The sequence below is a fragment of the Vulpes vulpes genome, chromosome 2, assembly GCF_048418805.1.
Source record: "Vulpes vulpes isolate BD-2025 chromosome 2, VulVul3, whole genome shotgun sequence".
In the NCBI taxonomy this organism is placed as follows: domain Eukaryota; kingdom Metazoa; phylum Chordata; class Mammalia; order Carnivora; family Canidae; genus Vulpes; species Vulpes vulpes.
In genome coordinates, this window is record NC_132781.1 from 160,911,381 (window position 1) to 160,932,335 (window position 20,955).

General features: G+C 62.7%; 2 protein-coding genes across 9 annotated transcripts in view; one reads left to right on the forward strand and one right to left on the reverse strand.

Moving 5' to 3' along the window:
* Nucleotides 1-960: 960 nt before the first annotated feature.
* MFAP2 (microfibril associated protein 2) lies at nucleotides 961-6,519 on the forward strand. 3 transcript variants are annotated; one of them, XM_072751097.1, is made up of 9 exons: nucleotides 961-1,100; nucleotides 3,195-3,270; nucleotides 4,228-4,317; nucleotides 4,523-4,549; nucleotides 4,630-4,716; nucleotides 4,827-4,871; nucleotides 5,500-5,587; nucleotides 5,776-5,849; nucleotides 6,037-6,519. In XM_072751097.1, exons 2-9 carry the CDS (start codon nucleotides 3,234-3,236, stop codon nucleotides 6,138-6,140), a joined length of 552 nt encoding a protein of 183 aa, XP_072607198.1. In that variant the 5' UTR covers nucleotides 961-1,100; nucleotides 3,195-3,233; the 3' UTR covers nucleotides 6,141-6,519. The 3 variants fall into 3 exon arrangements, with proteins under 3 accessions (XP_072607198.1, XP_025867789.1, XP_025867788.1); XM_026012004.2 differs by lacking the exon at nucleotides 961-1,100 and adding an exon at nucleotides 2,483-2,597; XM_026012003.2 differs by lacking the exon at nucleotides 961-1,100 and having other exon boundaries at nucleotides 2,852-3,270.
* Nucleotides 6,520-6,932: 413 nt separating this feature from the next.
* Nucleotides 6,933-20,955, reverse strand: part of CROCC (ciliary rootlet coiled-coil, rootletin) — a 40,501-nt gene continuing 26,478 nt past the window's right edge. For 3 of the 6 annotated variants that reach the window (XM_072751093.1, XM_072751095.1, XM_072751091.1), the window contains 13 exons: nucleotides 20,433-20,592; nucleotides 18,741-18,908; nucleotides 17,201-17,573; nucleotides 13,898-14,067; nucleotides 13,672-13,792; nucleotides 13,213-13,376; nucleotides 11,645-11,860; nucleotides 10,570-10,794; nucleotides 10,000-10,149; nucleotides 9,466-9,666; nucleotides 9,135-9,266; nucleotides 8,223-8,402; nucleotides 6,933-7,493 (listed from right to left, as the gene is read on the reverse strand). In XM_072751093.1, coding sequence (XP_072607194.1) covers nucleotides 7,407-7,493; nucleotides 8,223-8,402; nucleotides 9,135-9,266; nucleotides 9,466-9,666; nucleotides 10,000-10,149; nucleotides 10,570-10,794; nucleotides 11,645-11,860; nucleotides 13,213-13,376; nucleotides 13,672-13,792; nucleotides 13,898-14,067; nucleotides 17,201-17,573; nucleotides 18,741-18,908; nucleotides 20,433-20,592 — 2,347 coding nt within the window. In that variant the 3' untranslated portion in view covers nucleotides 6,933-7,406. The remainder of the gene's footprint in view (nucleotides 7,494-8,222; nucleotides 8,403-9,134; nucleotides 9,267-9,465; nucleotides 9,667-9,999; nucleotides 10,150-10,569; nucleotides 10,795-11,644; nucleotides 11,861-13,212; nucleotides 13,377-13,671; nucleotides 13,793-13,897; nucleotides 14,068-17,200; nucleotides 17,574-18,740; nucleotides 18,909-20,432; nucleotides 20,593-20,955) is intronic. The other 3 variants (XM_072751092.1, XM_072751094.1, XM_072751096.1) reach the window with 3 other exon arrangements.

Genomic DNA, 20,955 nt, shown 5'->3' on the forward strand with positions numbered 1-20,955 from the left:
GGGCTCACGTGGGAGAGGAGCCGGATTCAAACGGTTGGTTGGTCGCACACGCAGGCCAACAGGACAGCTGTGAGCAGCGGAGCAGAAGGGCCTGGGGCGCGGGGAGAAAGGGGAGGAGGGAGGCTTGGTCTTTAACCCCAAGGAGGGGGGCCCCCCAAGGGGGCCAGCAGGAAGGAGCAGCCAGGCGCCGGGCGGAGGAAGGGGTTCAGTGAGAGTGCCCAAAGGCCCTTGGGCTGCGGGGAGCCCCGAGCCAGACCCAGATGAAGGGCAGGGTCCTGGGGGGCAGGGTGGGGGGGCACGGGCAGCCTTAGCTTCCTTCCCCTGGGAACCCAGCAAAAGGCCTTATGGAGGAAGGGGCCAGTGGCCGAGGTGGGCCCAGGAGGGCAGGGCCCATGGGGAAGGGCCCGTGAGGGGCCATTACACAGGCCGGGCGGGAGCTCACGTGGCTTACACCGCAGAGGGGGCTGCACGGGCTCCAGAAACATCTGGAAGCAGGATTGGTGGCTGGGTGCTGGGCTGGATGCAGGGCGGCGAGCGAGGGAGGGAGGTGGCCTGAGCCATGGACGGCGGCGCCCTTGCCCAGGGTGGCCTCCTGGACGCGCGTCCTGCTGCAGGCCTTGCTGCCCTTGGGACATACTTGGGGGCCTGTGGTCAGGGGGCTGAGGGCAGTGCTGGTTCTGGAAGCCAGGCCCCCCCCTGGAGCTGGCCGGGGAGGGAGGCTGTCGGGGCCAGAGGGGACAGAGCTGAGCGGGCCCCTTAGGAGCCTCGGTCTTCTCCTCCGCGCAATGGGGCGGCCCGTCCTGCACAACCCCCCCCCCCCCCCCCCCCCCCCCGCAGACAGCAGCCCAGACGCGGCGGGGGGCGGCCGGGCGTTGTGGGGCCCGCGGTCCGCGCGAGGGGCGGGGCCGGGGCGCCTCCCCCAGGGCCTCCCCCAGGGCCTCCCCCAGGGCCTCCCCGGCGGCGGCGGCGGCGGCGGCGGCGGGCGGGGCGCGCGTTAGGACCCAGCGGCTCCGGGGCTGAGGGCGGGCGCCGGCCCGTCGGGGGCCCGGAGGGGGGCTCGGCGCGGGCGCACTCGGCGGGCGGCGCAGGGACCCGACCAGGTAGGCGCGGGCCGGGTGCGGGGTGCGGGGTGCGGGGTGCGGGGTGCGGGCCCGGTGCGGGGCGGCGGGGGGCGGGGGCGGGGGGGCGGGGGGGGTGCGGGCTCCGCGGCCCGGGCGGGGACCCTCCTGACCCCGGGCCGTGCGAGCAGATGCTGGGGGGCACCTGGGGGCCGGGGGTCGTTGCAGGGGGCCCGAGTTTGGGGGAACCAGAGGAGGGGGCGGCGGGGCGGCGGCCCGAGCGGAGACAAAGGGACCCCGGGACCGGGAGGGCGCGGGAGGGCGCGGGAGGGCGCGGGGAGCCGAGCGAGCCGGCTGATGGCTCCCAGCCGCGCGCCCACATCTGCCCCCCCCCCCCCGCCCCCCGCCCCCGCCGGCCTCCCCGGGCAGCCTGCGCTCCTAGGCCCCGCTCGCCCCTGCCCCATCCCTGCATCGCCTGCGGTGGGGGGAGGCAGGGGAGGCGCCGCCAAATCCGACGTCTAGACGGCCTCGGAGATGTGACCCCCGCGCCCGCGGCTCCCGGTCCTGACTCCCGCCCTCCTGCCCTGGGGCCGCTCTCCCGGTGGGCCCGGGCCTGGGTGCCAGACCTCCTGGGGGAGGAAGACGCCAGGCAGGGGGCCGGGAGGCCTAGGAGGGGCTTGGGGGGCACACGGCTCCGCCCCACGTCTTAAGGCCCCTTAGGCCCCAACTCCGGGCCTGCTCCAGAGTGATGACAGGTCCAGCTGGCCTGGCTGCCACCAGCCCCGGGGGACGAGGACGAGGACGGGATAGGGAGGCTTTGTGGGGAGTTGCAAGGAAAGAGCTCCGGGTCTTTCCGTCCCTCCTGCCAGGAGAAGGCCAAGGGTTTTCAGAATGTGGGGAACCAGATGTCCCCTGCCTCTGGGGCAGCTTGAGTCATGGGGCTCATCTCCACCCCACCCCACCCACCTCAGTAAGGAAGGGAGGTGGTGAGTGGAGGAGCCAGGCCGGGCCCCCCGAAGGCTGTGGACTGGGAGGGAGGAGGGAGAGGGACAGATGCCCACAGGCCCACGTCCCTTCGCCTTTCCCCTAGACGGCGGCAGCAGCGGGCAGTTGGGCGGTTGGGTCTGGGTTCGCTGCCTAGCTGGGCGCAGGAGCTCCTGTCGCCGCGGTGGGAGGGGCCCTCCTGGACGGCTGAGCCCTGGACACTCGCCCAGACTCCCGGCAAAGGATGACAGTCTTGAGACTGCCTCCCACTGAGCTGGGACTGTGCACGGGGACCCGCAGAGCCTGCCAAGCCCACTGCACGGCCAAAGACAGCAGTTCTTGGACTTCGGGAGCCTGGTGAAGGCTGCGGACCACTGGGCCCTCCCCGCAGAATGACCCGCACAGCGCTTGTCAGGCAGAGTTGGGGGGCTCAGGAGCCCCAGGCCGGGTGACATCACGGTCCCTCCAGCGCTGCCCTTCTAGGATCCAGAGCAGCTCTCCTCAGACTCCACCCTAAGTGTTTCCTGCTGCTCCAGACAAATAGACCTTAGTCTCGTGAGTCTGTGATGGAGACAGCCAGGTCTTAGGAGCCCAGAGGCCTGGCAGGAGAGGAATCTTCTGGGGGTGGGAGCCCTGCCCAGGCCTGGCTGCCCTTCGGGCCCCGGGGCCCATGCATGCATGCGGTTTCCTGCAGAGCAAGACACTCAGGGCCCGGGGGCTAATTGGGAACAGGTGGTGGGTTTGGCAGCCGAAAGGCAGCGGCGATGGTGGCAGAGCGGGGTCCTGAGAATGGGGCTGGGTCAGGGGTCCATGCGGTCAGTGCATGACACCCCAGGAGGCGCTGCTTCAGGAGGGCCTGGCTGTGGGCGAGGGGAGCAGAGTCAAGGCTAGTGGGGAGCCAGAAACACCCCCTTGGTGAGAAGGGCAGACTGAGTTCTGTCCGTTTGCAAGGCTGGAGGCCTTATTCCGCGGGACCCGAACGCCCGCTGGGCCACGGGGGACAGCAGATGTCCCTCCGAAGTAGCCCCTGCCGCGCCCCGCCGGCCCCCTGGCTTCTATTCCGGGGCCTCCTTCTCCGGGCTGGATGCGGGGGAGCAGAGGTGGGCTCGGCGTCCCCACCGGAGCCGCAGCTTGCCCCTCCTCTTCCTCCAGCTGTCCTGACACCAGCCCAGACGGCCTCACCCCGGAGCCATGAGAGCTGCCTACCTCTTCCTGCTGTTCCTGCCTGGTGAGTGGCTCCTGTTCCTGCCTGGGGGGCTCCCGGGTGTGGCCGGAGGGCAGCTGGGCCCAACCTTTATTGTGCCCTGGGGCCAGAGCTCAGCTCCCCGGGTTCCTGGGCCACAGACTGGCCTGGCCAACCCCTCCCAGCCCCTGACCCCAGGCCTCCGCAGCAGCAGCAGCAGCAGCAGCAGCCAGGGCGGGGCTCTGGAGAGTGGGTGCACGCCCGGGCACTGGGAGCCCCTGCTCTTCCTCCCTGCCGGGAGCCCAAGTGTAGGAGGGAGAGGCACAGGGCAGGGAGTCTGTAGGTCTGGGTCCTCGACCCGGTTGGGAACCAGCCACCCTACACAACCTTGACCAGGGCCTGATCCCTCTCGGTCAAATGAGGAGTTGCCCGTGGGGGTGAAGGGCCGGCGGGGTCTAACGTGTCATGTGACAGCTACTTGCCATGCTCCTACTATGTGCCAGGCCCTGGGCCAGCCCCCGGCTGCTACATCCCTGCCCTCAGGCTGCTACATCAGGTGCATGTGATAAACGTCAGCGTCAGCGTGTCTCTCTAGGATGGAAAGGAACGAGGGAGGAGGTGGAGAGGGTGGTTGGGCCAGGGAGGGAGGGCCTCTTGGCGGGACTGACTTTTTAGTTGAGACGTGAAGGAAGTTAACGAACATTACGGGCCTAGGGAAAGTTGAGGGCAAAGGCCCTGGGGCAGACAGGAGTGTGCTGAGTTCCAGGAATAGCCAGGACACTAGCACGGGGGTGACAGGCCAGCAAAGGTCAGCGGGGTGACACAGATGCAGGGAATGTGAGGGCCTTTACCGTCGAGGAAGGAGTTCGGGCCCCTTGGATTTGAGACTCTGGTTGTAGAATCTCCGGGTCTCGCGGGTGGCCCTTGGGACCTCTGCGTCTCCTCCCCAGAAGTGCCCCGGGAACCCCACAGGGCACCCCGTCATGCTTTGCCTCCTCACAGCTGGCCTGCTAGCTCAGGGCCAATACGACCTCGACCCACTGCCTCCGTTCCCGGACCACGTCCAGTACACCCACTACAGTGACCAGATAGGTAAGGGCCTTGCCCTGCGCGGGTCTCCCCACACCCTGCCACGTCAAGGCCTGGCCCCCCGTGTGCATGACCAGCAGGGGCCCGGGGGTTAGGGCAGCGGGAGTCAGAGGGGGCGGTGGTCCTGGGCTTCGCCCCGACCTCCTGGGCCCCCGGGACCGAGAGCTCGCCTGCCCCCCGACGGCTCCGTATCCGTCTTTGTTCGCAGACAACCCGGACTACTATGATTATCAAGGTAAAGGGCTGGGGCGGGAGGTGGGCAGCTGGGGGCTGGGGTGGAGAGGACGGAGTGGACCCCCTATCGTCCCGTCTCAGAGGTGACTCCTCGGCCCCCTGCGGAGCAGTTCCAGTTCCAGTCCCAGCAGCAAGTCCCACAGGAAGTCATCCCAGCCCCCACCGTAGGTAGGCAGCCGGCTCCTGTCCACCCCGGGAGCGGGGCCCCGCCAGGGCGGGACAGGTGCCCGGAACGGATCCCTCTCAGTGATCTCTGCCTGCCCCTCTCCCAACACCAGCGCCTGGAAGCGTGGAGACGGAGCCCACGGAGCCTGGGCCTCTGGGTAAGAGCTCCCCCAACAGCTGGAGAAAACGGGGGCACGGGCCCAGAAATTGGGGTCGCGTGGGTGCGGCCCTCTTGGGATGGAGACAGCCGGGCCTTTTGTTTTTGCTGGGTGGCTGTAGGGTCAGGGGCTTGCAGACCTGCCCCTGCTTTAGGCCAGCAACCCCATGGCCCCCCAGGCAGCTCTGGGGGACCCCCTCCTCCTGGGCTTGGCTATGGGCTCAGGAAGGGCCCTCTACCCCCAGACACTGGGAAGGGGAAGGGAGATGCTGGGGCTTCCTGCCTGCCAGCCAGCAGGACTGGGTGGTGCCCGCGGCAGGTGACACAAAGGGGAACAGCAGCCCAGGCCAACAGAGCTGCCCCAGGAGCCCGAGAGCCAGACTGAGGGCTGCTCTCACCGCGAGCTCAGTGCTCGGGGGTGCTCTGGTGAGCGTGCCCAGCCCTGCACGTGCCCGCGTGGCAGGGGTGGCAGTGGGTTGCCATCAGTTACCAATATGTGCTTCCGAGTGCGGTTGCGAGCCCGTGCACGTATATACCGTGTAAAAGCGGGCAGCTCGGGAGGGCCAAAAGTCGGTGGGAGACCTGGGTGCCACCCGCCAGCCCCGCATCTGATCCCGCCTGTCACGCAGACTGCCGCGAGGAGCAGTACCCCTGCACCCGCCTCTACTCCATCCACAAGCCCTGCAAGCAGTGTCTCAATGAGGTCTGCTTCTACAGGTGAGCAGGGGTGGGGCGGGGGACGGGGTGCAGGGCGGCGGCCAGCCCAGGTGGGCTTTAGGGACGCGGGAATCCTGAAGTGGAACCCCACCCTGGTTGAGCCCAGATGTAGGGGGCGGGATGCGTGGGCTCCCCCTGCGGGGCTGGGTGAGGTTGGGGTGACACCACCATCCCCTCTGCACCCCCAGCCTCCGCCGCGTGTACGTGGTAAACAAGGAGATCTGTGTCCGCACAGTCTGTGCTCACGAGGAGCTCCTCCGAGGTAGGAGGGCCTGCACCCCGAGACCCCTCCCCGCTCCCTACCCCTCAGCATCCCTTCCCCTGCCCACCTGGTCCTGCCCTCCCTCCTGGCCGCTTAGCCTCAGGACATTCCCAGTCTCAGGGCTAAGAAGGGGGCTGATTCTCCATCACCTCCCCCACCCTGACCCCACTCCTTGCCCCCACCACAGCTGACCTGTGTCGGGACAAGTTCTCCAAATGTGGCGTGATGGCCAGCAGCGGCCTGTGCCAGTCTGTGGCGGCCTCCTGTGCCAGGAGCTGCGGGGGCTGCTAGGGCGGAGCTGGCACCCCAAGCCCTGGGCCTTTCTCGGATCCGGGGCCCTCAGGCCCTGCCTGACCTGGTGCTTTTCTCCCCGGCCTGACATTCCTTTTATTCTGTAAGAAGTTAGTGGACTACGGCCCCGCGGGGTTGGTCTCGGGCCCCTCTCCCAGCCTGCGGCCACCGCGGGGCCCAAGGGGGGCTCCCCACTGCCCAGGGCTCACCCCCCGATGAGGGGCATCCGGGCCTCTGATGTGCCTTCTCCGTCCCCCTGCCCCCAGCCCCTCCAGGTAGGCTGTGCCCCTCACACCCCAGCTGGTCCGCTAGGACTTCGTACAGCTCCCGGGCATAGACCACCCTTGTTTTATACAAAATTAAAATGGTTTTTACAAAAGATTCGGTCATTTTTCGGGCAGGAGCCAGAGCGGTGGCCAGCGGCCTCCCACTACCACCTGTCCTCACCCAGAGGCTGCCTGGCCCCCTGGGGAGAAGGGACCGCTCAGGTGACCTGTGGTCTTGCCTCTGCGGTCCTGATCCTGAGCAGTTCGGGTCACAGTCCCATCTGTTACCCAGGGACCTCCCTGTGCCGACATCCCGGGAGGCTGGGAATGCCAGGGCCCTCCATGAGCCGCCCCCTCCCCCTGCGCGCCCCCGGCCGCCCGCCCCATCCCTCCTGGCCCAGGCCCTGCTGTCTCGCTGCCGCCGCATCTCTCAGGCGCAGGAGTACAGGAGTACCCAAGTAGCAGGACACGTCTCTACAAACCGTTTTTAGAAAATGAGGTCTCCTTGCTACAAAAAACACAACCGTTCTGAACAGTTAACACTGTAAAAAGGTATAAAAATACAAGGACTCTGGACTCTGAGGAATTTCCTGACAAACACGCTGGACTAAGGCGGAGAAAGCTCTGGAAAGCCAGGGGCGGGCCTGGGTCTCTGCCTCTCAGGCTCCCCCGCCTTCCCGGGAGCCCATGCTCCAGGCCAACCAGAGGCAGGGGGGTCCAGGAGACCCCCGGCTTCGGCTCAGCCGCTCGGGAGGCTCATCCCTGGGAGGGACCAGACCGAAGCGGGGCCCACGGATGACGCGAGAAGCTGCTGCTGGAGTCCCCGGCCCTCAGCCCTGCCACCCGGCCCCTCCCCGCCCCCGGCCGAGCTCCGGTGGCCGAGCTCCGGTGGCTGAGCTCCGGTGGCCGGGACAGGCCAGGGCCTGGGCGGGCCGAGTGAGAGGGGGCTGCCGTCCTGCCCGGGCCGCAGCCGTCTCCAGGATGCCAGCGAGGAAGGGGCTCACTGCCCCGCGGGGCTGGACGCAGGGGGGAAGGACGCTGAGGTCCTCCGGAGCTCCTGGTGCAACTGCCCCTTCAGTGTGGACACCTGGAGGAGAGAGAGGAGGTGGGGCCGCGGCCCAGGCCCCAGCCTGGTGTCGGAGAAGGGGGGTGGCTGCTGCTGGGGCCCCACAAGGGACCCCATCCTGCCTGTCCCAGGAAAAAACGGACTTCATGAAGCACCAGGGTGCTTCCTTCCCCTCCCGTGCGTCCCACGGGGCAGCTGGCCGTCTTCTGGCCATTCCTCCCATCTCTTCAGGGGGCCCCCGGTCCCCACACTCATCGTTAGGCCTGCTGCTAGTCCGACGGGGGACCTGTGACCCAGGGCTGGCCTACCCGTGCACAGGTCAGGCCAGGGACGGGTGGGAAGGGGAGTGGGATCCACGCTGGCCAGTACGGGTCCTCCCCAGCCCCTGTGCTGTCGCTCCCAGGAAAAAGGCCCCCTTTCCTCTAGGATAACCCAGGCTGGGGCCCCGCTCAGGCCACCTGCAGTGCTCAGGGGACAGCCACGAGGACAGCAGAGCCACGCCAAGGGGACTGAGTCCCAGTGACAACACCGGAGCCCCAGCATTAGGCCACAACCGACACGAGCGTGGGTGCACCGGGCCGCTTGGGTCATGGGTGCCACTGAGGGCTCCTACCAGGGCTCGAGGCTGGCCCTCTGCGCCCGCCCCCCCCGGACCCCACACACTTCCACCCCGGCCCGGCTTCCTGAGGGAACGTCCTTCTGCTTCTGCTGCGTCCTGGGGAGGGGCCCGAGCACAGCCCGGCCGAGTACCTGCTCCTCCAGCCCGCGCACCCGCTGCCGGTGGGCCCGCTCCCGCGCCTCCAGGGTGCGCTCCGTCCGCACCTGGGCACTGCGCAGGCGCTCCACCTCCTGCTGCAGCTCCAGCTGCTGCTGCTCGTCCGCCTCCAGCCGGCCTGGGCTCTGGTCCTGCTCCAGTGCCACCACCTGGGCCTGCAGGAGGGGCAGCTTGTCAGGGGTCGGCCCTACGTGTGTGCGCAGGCACGTGTGTGCAAGGGGATGTCAGGCACCTCCCAGGAGCCTCAAGGCCCCTCAAGACAAAGTCCGTGCAGGCAGGAGGTGCAGCAGAGATCCCTGTCTGTCTCCCTTGTTCCTGGCCCACCTGGTCTGTGGATCCTGGGTCGGGGGACCTAGTGAGCCCCACTGACAGGCATGCACACGCATGCACACACATGCACACACACGCACAGGGATACAGTCCAACAGAGACCGGCCCACACACACACAGGCACAAAAGCCAGCGTGTCAATACTTACCGTGTTCACACGGATACATGCGTATGTGCAAAAGCCCAACACTACACACACCTACATATATGAAGACATCTGTACAGAGAGACACACACATAAAACATATTCCTAATACTTAGGTTTGCCACATCCGTGTACAAGATTCATGCCACATGCACAAGAATACTCCCCGGCACACTCACACCGCTACATGTCCACACACACACCCACACAGGCTCACATGCTAAGGGGCATCTTCGCTCCACGCTGGGGAGGACCCCTCCCTCTGGGACCTGGCTCTGGGCTGCCCCCTCCAAGGGTCCGACTTGTGGGTTATGAAGGCTGAGGACCCTGGGCTGCTGAGCACTCAGGCCGAGGGCGGGGGCGGGGGGTGGGGTCCGGGGCTAGGGAGAAAGAGGGTGGCCAGGGGCTGGACCTCCAGCAGCTGGATCTGCCTCTGGGCCTCAGCCAGCTCCAGCTCGGCCCCTGTGAGCGTGCGGTCCAGGCGGCCCCTCTCCGCATTCAGCCGCACTGTGTCCTCGTGGCTGCGAAGCTTCTCCCGCTCCACCTGGGCGGGGACAGCAGGAGGGCATCAGGGTGCCCGAAGGGGGGGGGGGCTCAGAGAGGGCTCAGAGAGGGGTGGCAGCTTTGAGGCGGCAAGACCAGGGACCGGGGACACCCGAGGCCCCCAGACCCTGCAGACACAGGGCCGAGAGCAGGGCTAGGACCCAGAGGAAGGGAGGGGAGGGCCCCGAGGCACAGCCCACCTTGTCCAGCATCCTCTTGAGGGCCACCCGGTCCTTCTCCAGCCGCAGCGCTGACCGCTCCACCTCCCGCTTCTCGGCCTCCCGCTGGGCAAGGGCACCCTGCAGGCTGTCCAGGCGCTCCTGCAGCAGCCGCCGCTCGTCCCGCAGCTTCTGGACTGTGTGCAGGGCCGCAGCCTCACCCTCCTGGCGCTGCCGCAGCACCTGCAGAAGCCAGGGAGCCCCTAACGCCGCTGCCGGGCCTCGGAGTGCGCCCTTGAAGCGTGGCCACGGTGATGCCGGCCTCGGCTCGGCAGGGCGGCTGTGAGGCCCACGCCAGACATCATCACCCGAGGTCACCTCTCCGAGGTGATCTCCTCATCACCTCTGAGGCCAGCCTCAGCTTCTCCATCTCTGTACCTGGGCTGTGGGATGAACGGACCATGCTTCCCCACGGGAGGCTGGGCCTGGGTTTGGGATAAGGTTGGGTAAGGAAGATCCCACTCCACCTGAGGGCCTCAGCGTCCTGGGGACAGAGGGGCCCCCCCCGACCCTCACCTCCTGGAGCTGTTGCAGCTGGCCCTCTGCCTCCGCCCGCTGCAGCTCCAGGTCCGCCAGCTCGCCCCGCATCGTCTGCACCTGCTCACCCAGGGAGCTGCTCTGCTTCCGAGCCTCGGACAACGCCTGCCGGGCGGCCTCCAGCCGTTCCTGGGGGACAGGGGCTGATGGGGCCAGGAGGGAGCAAAGGCTCCCCTCTACTCTGTACCTCCGGGTCAGGGTCACAGCCCACAAAACAGCTCAAAGACCTTATCTGGAGGGCGAGGAAGACGGTGGGCCTGGCCCACTGACCTTCATCACGTGGGGACCCCCCCCGACCCCAACTCTGCCCACAACACTGCCTCTGAGTCCCTCTAAGCCTCTACGAGTAGGCTGATTCTTACTGCCCCCTGCAAGTCTCCTATTGGCAGATGCTTTTATTGGGCCCACCCCCCTTCAAAGCCTCTCTGCCTCGCTCCCTAGGGTGCCCGAGGGCCCCGCTGCCTGGCTCCCTATCAGGGCCCCTCCAGGCCTGCCCTCGGGGGCTGACTCTCAGAGCTCACTCCCAGCCAGGCCCCGGAACCCCCATACCTGGAGCACTTGGCGGTCATGTTCACAGGCGGTGAGGGCCTTCTGCAGGTGCAGGTTCTTGTCCTGGCTGCTGGTAAGGCTGGCGCTGTTCTGGGCCAGGGCTTCTGTGAGGCCCTGCACCTTGTCCCGCAGGAGCCCCTCGCTCTCCTCCACCTTGACCAGGGCCCCGCTCAGCCGTTCCACTGTCAGCTGCAGGGTCCCTGCCTTCACCTCACTGTCCGCCACCTGGCAGGGAGACATGCAGGATGGTAAAGTGGCTCTGCTCCCGCCACGGCCTCCAGCAGGGAGGTCGAGCCCAAGCCCAGCTCCTCCCACCTCATCCCTGATGCTCACCGTTCCCATGTGCTCCCACTGACTCAGCCCACTGCATCCTGGGCCCTGTCCCACTGCTAGTTAACTACCCTCACGGGGAGTGCCACCCACCTGGTTGTCTCAGACCCCACGGCCTTCTCCCTGTCCTCATTCCCCTCTCCTCCCTGCTATAGAGGAGAAAGAGTAATCACACAACCTGGAAATGTTCTGCTTTTGGCCTTGGTGGCTGACCATGCAGGGCTAGCAGAGCCACTGAACATTCTACTTAAAGCTGAGCTTCCGGGGATCCCTGGGTGACTCAGCAGTTTAGTGCCTGCCTTTGGCCCAGGGCGTGATCCTGGAGACCTGGGATGGAGTCCCACATCAGGCTCCCTGCATGGAGCCTGCTTCTCCCTCTGCCTGTGTCTCTGTCTCTCTGTGTCTCTCATGAATAAATAAATAAATAAAATCTCTAAAAAAATAAGTAAATAAAGCTGAGCTTCCTGGCAGCCAAGGCAGAAAGGGGCATGAGTGAAATCTACATCTCTAACTTGTCCCACAGGCTTCCTGTGAGCACAGGTTCTGTTAGAGTCCTGAACTCTAATTTTGTCTGTGTCTCTTATTAGCTATGTGATCTTGGGTGATGGCATCACCTCTGAGCCTCTGTCGTCCGTGAAAGAAACCCTGCTTGCCCCGCAGGGTTGTTGGGAGTATGACGTATCCCCATAAAGCACTTAGCACTGGGCTCCAGATGAGGAGCCCGCAGATGGTACTGGGGACCCACCTGCCTCTGCAGGGAGGCCACCCGGTCCTGGAGGGCTTGGGCCTGGGCCTCGCGGTCACTCAGGCCCAGGCGGCTGCGCTGCAGCTCCCCCTCGAGCGAGCGTCGCTGCAGCTCAAGCTTGATGGTGCGGCCCTCGGAGGCATCCAGCACCTCCTTCAGGCGGCGCTTGTCGTTCTCCAGCCTTCCCTCGTTGGCCTTCATCTTGCTGATCTTCTCCTGTGGGTGTGGAGGGATCAGGCCCCCGCTGCCCGGCCACCCCCCAACCCCACCCCCCCTCAGGACCCTCAGCCTTGAGGTGGCCGGTCCAACCACTCCCTGGGTGACCGGTGCCCGGCCTGTGACCCTCCTGAGGCCTCAGACTGCCGCTGTGTTCGCAGGATGGGCTGACCCGAGGATCCCAGAGCACGTTCTGGTTTTGGCTGGGTCTAACAGGCTTTGGGACCCAGGATCCTCTCCTCCTGCTCTGGGGCCCAGTTTCACATCGGTATAATCGGTATAGTGGGGGGACTGCCCTGGCCCAGGGGTACTAGGTGTTCACAGAGCCCTGGGGGGTGGGGGGAGGGCCAGAATGCAGATTCCAGGGCTCCCCTGCTGTCACGTCTCTCTCCAGAGGCGGGTCCAGAAGCTGGTTGTGTGACCTGAGCTGAGCTGCGTGGGAGCCTGGGCTCTACCTGGTTTTGGGGGGTGATGTTCTTCCTCACAGGGGGTCAGACAGCAAAGGAAGCTTGAGGAGTGGGGAGAGGACAGGAAGACAGACTGGGGCCCCTCCGCTCCCGCCACCGTCCTTTTACATCGAGGACAACCCTTCCCCAGGCCTGGCCCCTCTGCCGCCGTGCTCAGCCCCAACACTGCCATGTCTGGGTCTGGCAGCCCCACTCTGGCCCCTGCCCAGCTTTGTTCCTGGCCTCCTCCCGCGGCCCCTGCGGCTGGGCCCGAGGCCAGAGCTGGAACCACAGACATAACAATCCAGCTCAAACTTGACCTGGAGCCAGAGGCAGGGGGTGGGCTATGGGGGCGATGCTGGAGGGCCAGGGAGGAAGGGGGGAGGAAGCGGGGGATCTGAGGCCGTGAGAAAGGCTGTCAGTCCCCCAGGTGGACTGTCACCACCAGGGCCAAGGTGTCCTGTCCCAGACACACACACAAGCACAGATGTCCCCCAAACACACAGAGAACCCCCAGAGCACCGCTCGTGCGGCTACACAGAGACCAAGGAAACTGAGGTCCCCTGAACACATGTTAAGACCATTCGTGCATCGTCTCTGGGGGACAATCGCGGTGCTCCCCTCATACAGAGGAGGAAAACGAGCAGCAGGCCCAGGACTGAACCTGGGCTCTTTCCCATCAGGCTCACAAGCCCAGGCTTTTCCTTCTACAGCCTGGTGACCTCAGGGAGGGACGAGAGGGTGGATTCTGAATGTGCTTCTGGACAGTCACACGCTGGCGGTCGCTTTGGTGGGTGTGGCACCCAGGCAGACGGCAACAGAGATGCACACAGTAGGACTCACAGCAGCCGCTGAGGCACACGCGGACACCCCCTGCCCTCGCCGTGGCCCGCGGCTCCCGCCTACCTGGCTGGCCCGCAGCTCACTCTCCGTGGCCTGCAGGCTCCTCTCCAGGGTGGCCACCTGGTCCAGGGCGGCCCGGCGCTCCCGCTCGCTACGCCGCACGCTCTCCTCCTGCAGCGCCAGCTGGGCCTGGGCCCCGCTCAGCCGCGCATCCACACCACGCCGGGCTGCAGCACCCCAGCCCCGTCAGGCCTGGCCAGGCGCAGCCTCAAGACCCGAACCAGGGTGCCCGGCCTGCCCTCCACCCACCACAGGGCCCTTGAGGGCCTGTTGGTCTGGACACGTGGAGTGGGGCTAATTAGGGAGGGTCCCCCAGAGGAGATAGCCTCCAACTCAGGTCACGGTGGCCAGGGCAGGGACACAGGAGCCATTCGCGCCAATCCCACAGGTCCCACTGCCGCTGCTAGAAGCACAGAGAGCAGAGCAAGGACCCGGGGGGGGGGGGGGGGGGGTCACACTCACCTTCTTCACTCTCGGCCACGGCCTTTTGCAGCTGCCTCACCCGTGACGTTGCATTGTCCCGCTCAGCCTCCAACTCAGCCAGCTGGCGACTCAGGGCGCTCATCTGGGCCCGAAGCTCATCCTGAGGCCCCAACAACCGGGGAAAAGGAAGACCTCGGCTCTGACAACCCGTGGCACCCCTCTGGGCCACCCGGTTCCCTCTCCAGCCATTCATACCCAGCCTCACCCGCTGTCTCTGGGTGCTCCGCAGCTCCTGCAGGAACTCCCGGAGGGCCCCCCGCACTGCCTCCGGGTCCAGGTCTGGAGAGGCCGGGGAGGTGGTGGGTCCTGGGGATGGCGGCTCACAGCCAGGGCTGCGTTCCAAGGGGCTGGGGCTCCTGAGCCCTTCGCCGCTTCCTAAGGGAGGAGGCCTGCTTAGGGGTGCAGGAGCCCCAGCCTCCCCTGCCTGAATGGGGCCTGCAGGCTCCTCATGTACCACTTCACCCACCCTGCCACACCCAGCGGCTTGCATGAGCTTCCCGCAGCATGCTGGGGCCCTCACCCTCTTGTGGAACCCTTCCCCAGCCCCCACGACCCTCAGAATGGGACCCAATGTCCTTGCCATCACACAGAGGCTCTTTTGCTCACCCTAGAACAGCCCTCTCACCTTTTACAAGCTATCCATTCCACATCACACTCAGGTACCAAATTCTAGAACATTCCCTCTTCCAGCACCAGGGCCCTCATGCATGCTGTTCCCTTCTCTTTCCATGGGTTCTCTTTGCCTGGCCCGTTCCTTTAGGCCTGTCCCACAGAGGTGTCCTGCCCCCAGACTGGGGTGGGGTGAGCTCATCCCTAGACCAGGAGCACCATGAGGGCTGCAACCCCAGGGCCCAGGCCAAAGGTGGACACCGCCACCTCCACATCTCCCTGCACTGAGTGCTTCCTATGGGCCAGGCACTGGGCTTCCTGACATCCTATTCCACTTTCATAATGATTGTCTGAGAAGTAAAGACCCATGTCCCAACTTCACAGCCTGGACGGGCTCAAAGCAATTAGGGGACTTGGTTGGCCTCAAAGCTGGTAAGATCCCAAGCTGAGATGTGGAACCAGGTAGCCCTATTTCCCGGCAGAAAAATGAACTTTGCTTGAAGAGGTGGGAGGGGCGGTGCGCAGACAGCGCAGCTGTCTGCGCACCGCCTGAAGGTCAGCATCAGAACTGCAGGCGGGAGGTCAGCCTGGGCCAAGTGACCCCCAAGCTGCCCCCCAGCTCCCATCAGCTCCCATCAGCACCCATGGGACCCCGAGCGGGACATCTACCCACAGCCCCTAGGAGCTCCCACCTCCACAGGGTGAAGCTAGCATCTTCACGGGGGCCTGCAAGGATTACCCAAGCAAATCCTTTGTCGCCACGTCTCCTCCCATTCTCCACACCTTGCTCCCTGCCCTCCTGCTGCTCTGTCCTTTGCTGCTCACCAGACAGTGAACCTGCCACTCAGGACCTTCCACTTGTCCACGGTCTCTTCTCCTACCCATCCTACCTACCACCTCCCCAGCAGGGCTCCCCATCTCCCATACAAAGACCCCTGCCCTCGCCCCTGCCCTTGCTGCATCTTTATAAAGTGCCTTTACTGCAGGGCGCCTGGGCGGCTCAGTCTGTTGAGTGTCCAAGTCTCAATTTCAGCTCAGGTCATGACCTTGGGGTCCTGGGAATGAGCCCTAAGTTGGGCTCCACGCTCAGTGGGGAGTCTGCTTCTCCCTCTGCCCCTCCCCCTGCTCCTTCTCTCTCAAATAAATAATCTTAAAAAAAAAAAAAGGAGAAAATGTGGACACACACACAAGAAGGCCATGTGAAGGCTAAAGCTCTGCTGCCACAAGCCTTGGAACTACAAGCAGCCAGGAGAGGCCTGGGACAGATCCTTCCCTAGCGACTTCAGAGGGAGCGTGGCCCTGCCAACACCTTGATCTCAGACTTCTGGCCTCCAGAACGGTGAGACACAAATTTCTGTTGCTTAAACACTCAGTTTACAGTACTTTGCACTGGCGGCCCCGAGCAAATTACGATGTACAACCTCAAACAGAAACTCTGCGCCCACTAAACAACAGCTCCCCATTTTCCCTCCCCCAAGCCCCTGGGAACCCCTAATCTGTAGGCATTTCATATAAAGTTAGCTCATACTATACTTGTCCTTTTATGACTGGCTTCTTTCACTTAGCGTAACGTTATCAAGGCTCATCCACGTTGTAACGTGTGTCAGGATGTCAGTGTATTTTTTTTTTTTTGAGAGTGTGAGTTGGGGGCTACTGAGAGAGGGAGAGAGAGAGAACCCCAAGCAGACTCTGTGCTCAGTGCAGGCTCTGACACAGGGCTCGATCTCATGACCCTGAGATCATGACCTGAGCTGAAGTCAAGAGTCTGAAGCTTAAGCGACTGAGCCACCCAGGTACCCCAGAATGTCACTGCTTTTTAAAGCTGAGTAACATTGCTCTGTATGGATACACCATATTTTACTTATCTATTTATCTGTCGGTGGAGAGGTTGATTCCGCCCTTTGGCTACCGTGAATAATGCTGCTATGGACACTAGTATACACATATCTGTTCCAGTCCCCTTTTTCAGTTCTTTTGGTTATATACCTAGAAGTGGAATTGCTGGGGCACATGGTGATTCTAAGTCTTTTGAGGAGCTGCCAAGTATTTTCTACAGCAGGGGTGCTGTTTTATATTCTCACTAGCAATGCCCCTGGATGCGTTTTTTTCCTTACCTATTTTCCAGCCCTTATGTTCTCTATTTCATTTATATACCACTTTCACTGTCTGCTACTCCTATCCCTACACTATAAACTCCGAAGAGCAGAAATGCTAGTCAGTTTTGTTTACTGCTCCAACCAACTACATCCAGCACATAGTAGGTGCTTCATAAACATTGAATAACTGAGTGAATGTGATCCTGGGGTTAAATCTGCAGATTTGAAGAGGCAACGAACGCCTCAATATCCCATACTGAATTGCCGGCTGTGCTAAGATTCCACGGGTTCTAGTCTAGGCCCTAGGAATCAAGATATCAGGGTGAGTCAAGGTGGATGCTCTGGACAGGTGTGCTCACACCCCCTGAAGCACAGGGCTGACTTCCCCGGGGTCATCCACCAGGCCTTAGGAGCAGCTGGAAGGGGTCTTAGGCTGGGTGTGTATCTGTCTGGCCATGACATTGGGGTCACAAGGCTAGTATGGAGGGGTATCAAGCTAGGAGTGGGAGACTGAGGAGGATGGGGTGCTGATGGAGAGGAGTGGTGAGCACCGACTATAGTAGATGGAGCCTCAAAGCCTGGGCGGAGTCAGGGGCATTAAGAAGCAGCACCATCACCCCCTTGAAGATGAAGCAACCAAGGGAGCACAGATCAGCAGAGGAGAGGAGCCTTGGTGGACTTCCCAGAGGGAAGGGCAGTGACATGGGTTCAGGGTCTCAACTCCTCATCAAAGGAGAGGTGCAGCCCCCTGGAGCAGACCTAGGCAGGGGCCCGGCCAGGGATGGGGACCCTGCTCTGCTCACCTCCGGCCAGTGCGCTCCGGGTCGGGGAGCTGGGCGAGGGCAGTGGGGCCGGGCTGGGGGAGCGCCCAAGGCCCAGGCCCCGGCGCAGGGCTGAGCGCAGGCCGCCCAGCTGGACCTCGGCCGCACGCCGCTGCGCCTCCACCCGGGCCAGCTCGGCCTCCAGGCCTTGCCCCCGGCCCTCGGCCGCGCTCAGCCGCAGCCCCAGCTCTGCGGCCTCGGCCCGCGCCACCTCCAGCTTCAGCTCCAGGCTGCGGGCGTGGTCCAGCTGCTGCTTCTCCGCACCGCGCGCCTCCTCCAGGGAGCCCAGCAGGCCTCGCTCCCGGGCCCGGAACTCGCCCTCTTGTTCCTGCAGCTTCCTCTGGGCCCCCTGGAGCTGGGGCGGGCCACACGGGGAGGTGGGGGTCAGCAAGGCCGCCCAGCAACCCGACACCCCACCTCCCAGACCCAACCCGGGGCCCCTCGCCAAAAGCAGCTTGCACAAGACCCGAGTTTTAGCGGTCCCCACACCCAGGCAAGATGTGCAGGAACAGCCACGGGAGTGTGGGAGTGAACTATTAGAATCTGCTTTCTCTCTTCCGTGTATAACGCCCTGTCGTATTAGCAATAAACTAACAACCAACACCTACTTGGATAGGACTTATCAGGGTCAGGTACTAAGTACTTTTAAAAAAAACTCCACTCTACCACTATGAATCATCTCCGTTTTACAGATGAGGAAACTGAGGCACACAGCAATGGTATGACTTACTCAAGGCCACATAGCTACTAAGTTGAGAGCCAGGATTCAAACCCAGGCCCCCCGGCTCCAGAGACTGTTCTTTTAACTACTGAGTTGTACCGCCTCTCAGTGCACATAATTTATCAATAAATCACACAACGGGGCATGTGCTAAAAAATTACGTTCTGATGGAGTGCATGGTCACACACATACCCCTCTGGTCTAGAGAATAAGTCACCCCCTCGTGGTCACCAGTTTCACTAGAAACCACCATCTATGGAGGACCTGGGAGCCAAGACCTATGGCAGGGCCCCCATCCCATGAATGCTCCGATGCAAGGAGAGGTCAAGTGACTTAGTCAAGGTCACAGTAGACTGACTACAGTGAAACAGCCAGAAAAGCAGAATGGAAAGAGAGCAGGCTCTGGAGTCAGATCTGAGCGGCTGTGTCACCTTGATAGACCCCTTGACCTCTCTGAGCCTAAGTGTCTGATTCTCTGTGTAAAAGGGGGTTAAGTGTACCCACCTCATGAGGCTGCCGGGAGAATCAAACACGGTTATGCCTACAGAGCTTCCCCTCACCCCCACCCCCACCCCCACCCCCACCTCCATCCCCGCTACACAGTTCTTGCAGTTGTTATTACTATCACATCCGGGGAAGAGTCTCACAGAGTGGGGGACAAGGACGAGCCCTAGGGAGTGATCTCTCAGAATGACTCCAGCACTGGAGTCCCCCTGCTTCTTGCTGGTGAGAGGAAGCACAGGGTACCCCAGCTGTCTCCTGAGACCCTCCCCATCCACACAGCCCGCCCACCAGGGTTACCTCCTGCCGCACGGCCTCCATGCTGGCCTCGCCCTTCAGCAGCTTCTGTCGGAGGCCCAGGGCCTCCCGCCGGCCCTCCTTCTCTGCCCGCTCGCCCAGCGTCAGGCGGCCTTGCAACTCCACTAGCTCCCGGCCCAGCCTGGCGTTCTCACTGTCCAGCATCTTCATCTGGGGGAGACAGTGGACACAGGTAGGACCTCAGACCCTTCTCAGCATCCACAGCCCCTTCTAGCCCAAGGTGCTGAGGGCCTGTTCAGTTCTGCCCCATACCTTGCCCGGCCCGGGCACACGTGCACTCAGGACCCACTAATCTAGGGACACGAACACCAACCACCACCTCAAACCCACGGGGAACCTGTTTGAGCTCCAGCCATGCCAGGCCCTGGGCACCAGGACCCCCACTGGCCACCTCATCATAACCACTCATCATGGGGAGTGGTGAACCCCCCATCAGAAGAGGAAGAGGAACTATAGGGCAGGAACCACAGCTTCCCAGCCACCTTTCTCTCTGGGTATGCCTGACTTTTTTTTTTGGTATGCCTGACTTTTATGGGGTACTTACCAGGTGTCCATCCCTGTTCTAAGCACTTCAATTGTATGAGCTCATTCATCTTTACACAAGTCTATAGGGGCAGGTACTAACATCACCCTTGTTTAACAGATGAGAAAACTGAAGCTCAGAGAAGTGACTTGTCCAAAGTCACACGGCACACAAGCCGCAGACTGGAAGTCAATCTCAGACATGCGGAATGCAAAGGTGCGTCCTAAGCCCCTAGTTCCCCAGGGGAGGAGGTGGGGGGTAAGGCCAACTACCCCACAGCGCTGGAGTAAGGGGGAACACAGATCATCATGCTGTTGCATGAAAAGCGCCCAGCAAGAGCCTGGCACAGAAATGTGACTTCCTTTCAGGGACTCCTGTGGTTTCCCAGGACTTCAACCCAACAGGAAGGGACTTGAAGTGTTTGTAAACGGGTCTACTGATGGGAGATAAAGAGGATTAGGTATTCAGGCTGTGATATCTCTGGGCAAGGCAAAGCCTCGGAACCCAATGGGGCTGTCGCCTGTTCTGCGAGTCTTCTGGGAATGCCTGAGCCAACGATGGTTTTTATATTTTTAAACAGTTGGAAATGGTTTCTTTTTAAATGGCTGGAAGAAGATCCAAGAAGAGCAACATTTCTTCCATGTGAAAAATGATATAAAACTCAAATTTCAGTGTCCATAAACAAAGTTTTAATGGAACACATGCCCATGCATTTATGTACCGTGTGGGGCTGCTTTCTCGCTATAATGAGAGCTGGGGAGTTGCGACAGACTGTATGGCCTGCAAAGCTACAAATATTTACTGTTGGGCTCTTTATAGAAAATGTTTGCCAGCTCGTGATCCATCTCATGGGGGCTGCACCTCTTCTTGTTCACAGACTCCTCTGAGATTTGGACAAGAGCTCCAGACCCTCTTCTTGGAGAAAGGTGAATGACTACGTACATAACTGCGTACAAGTACACACACACACACACACACACATACACACACACGTGGAGAGTTTCAGGGGTTCTTAAATTGAAAACACTTGCTAAATAGTTCAAAGCCTTGGGGGCCATGCAGGGGACCATGGAGGGAACCACGCTCCATAAAAGGGGGTGCTACTGGTCCAGCAGCAAGTGCCCAGCGAGGTGTAGCACCAGGGAGGGTACCTGCCGCCGGAGCTCCTGCAGCTCCCTGCGGGCCTCCAGCCGGGAGCGCTCCACCTCCTGCAGCCCAGCCCGCAGCTCCTCGGCCTCCTTGCCCACAGCCACCCGTGCCTCCGTGAGGAGCGCCAGCTTCTGCTCCTTGTCCTCGTTGGCAAGCTTCAGGCTGGAGTGGGGAAGAGACAGAGGTCAGAGGCAGCCACAGGTCCTGAGAAGAGTACGCTGTGGGGCTCTACATAGAGGCCTGCTCCTCTAATCCCTCCAGTGGGTCCGGCCAGCTCTTGGCCTAGAGGTGCCCCCCATGCTAAGTGACCACGTGGCCCCTCCTGAGCTAAGCCCTGTAGGGCTGGGGGCCAGGCCCGAGGCCACAAGACTCAGACTCCAAGGTCAGGACTAGTCTCCAGGGTGACACCCAGCAGGTGGGGTCAGAGTCTGGACCCACCCTTGCCTGCCATACTTTTCCCCTTTTTTCAGGTAGAAAAATCACCTAAAACCACCCCAAGTGCCCAGCTGTGGTTCAAGGGCAAAG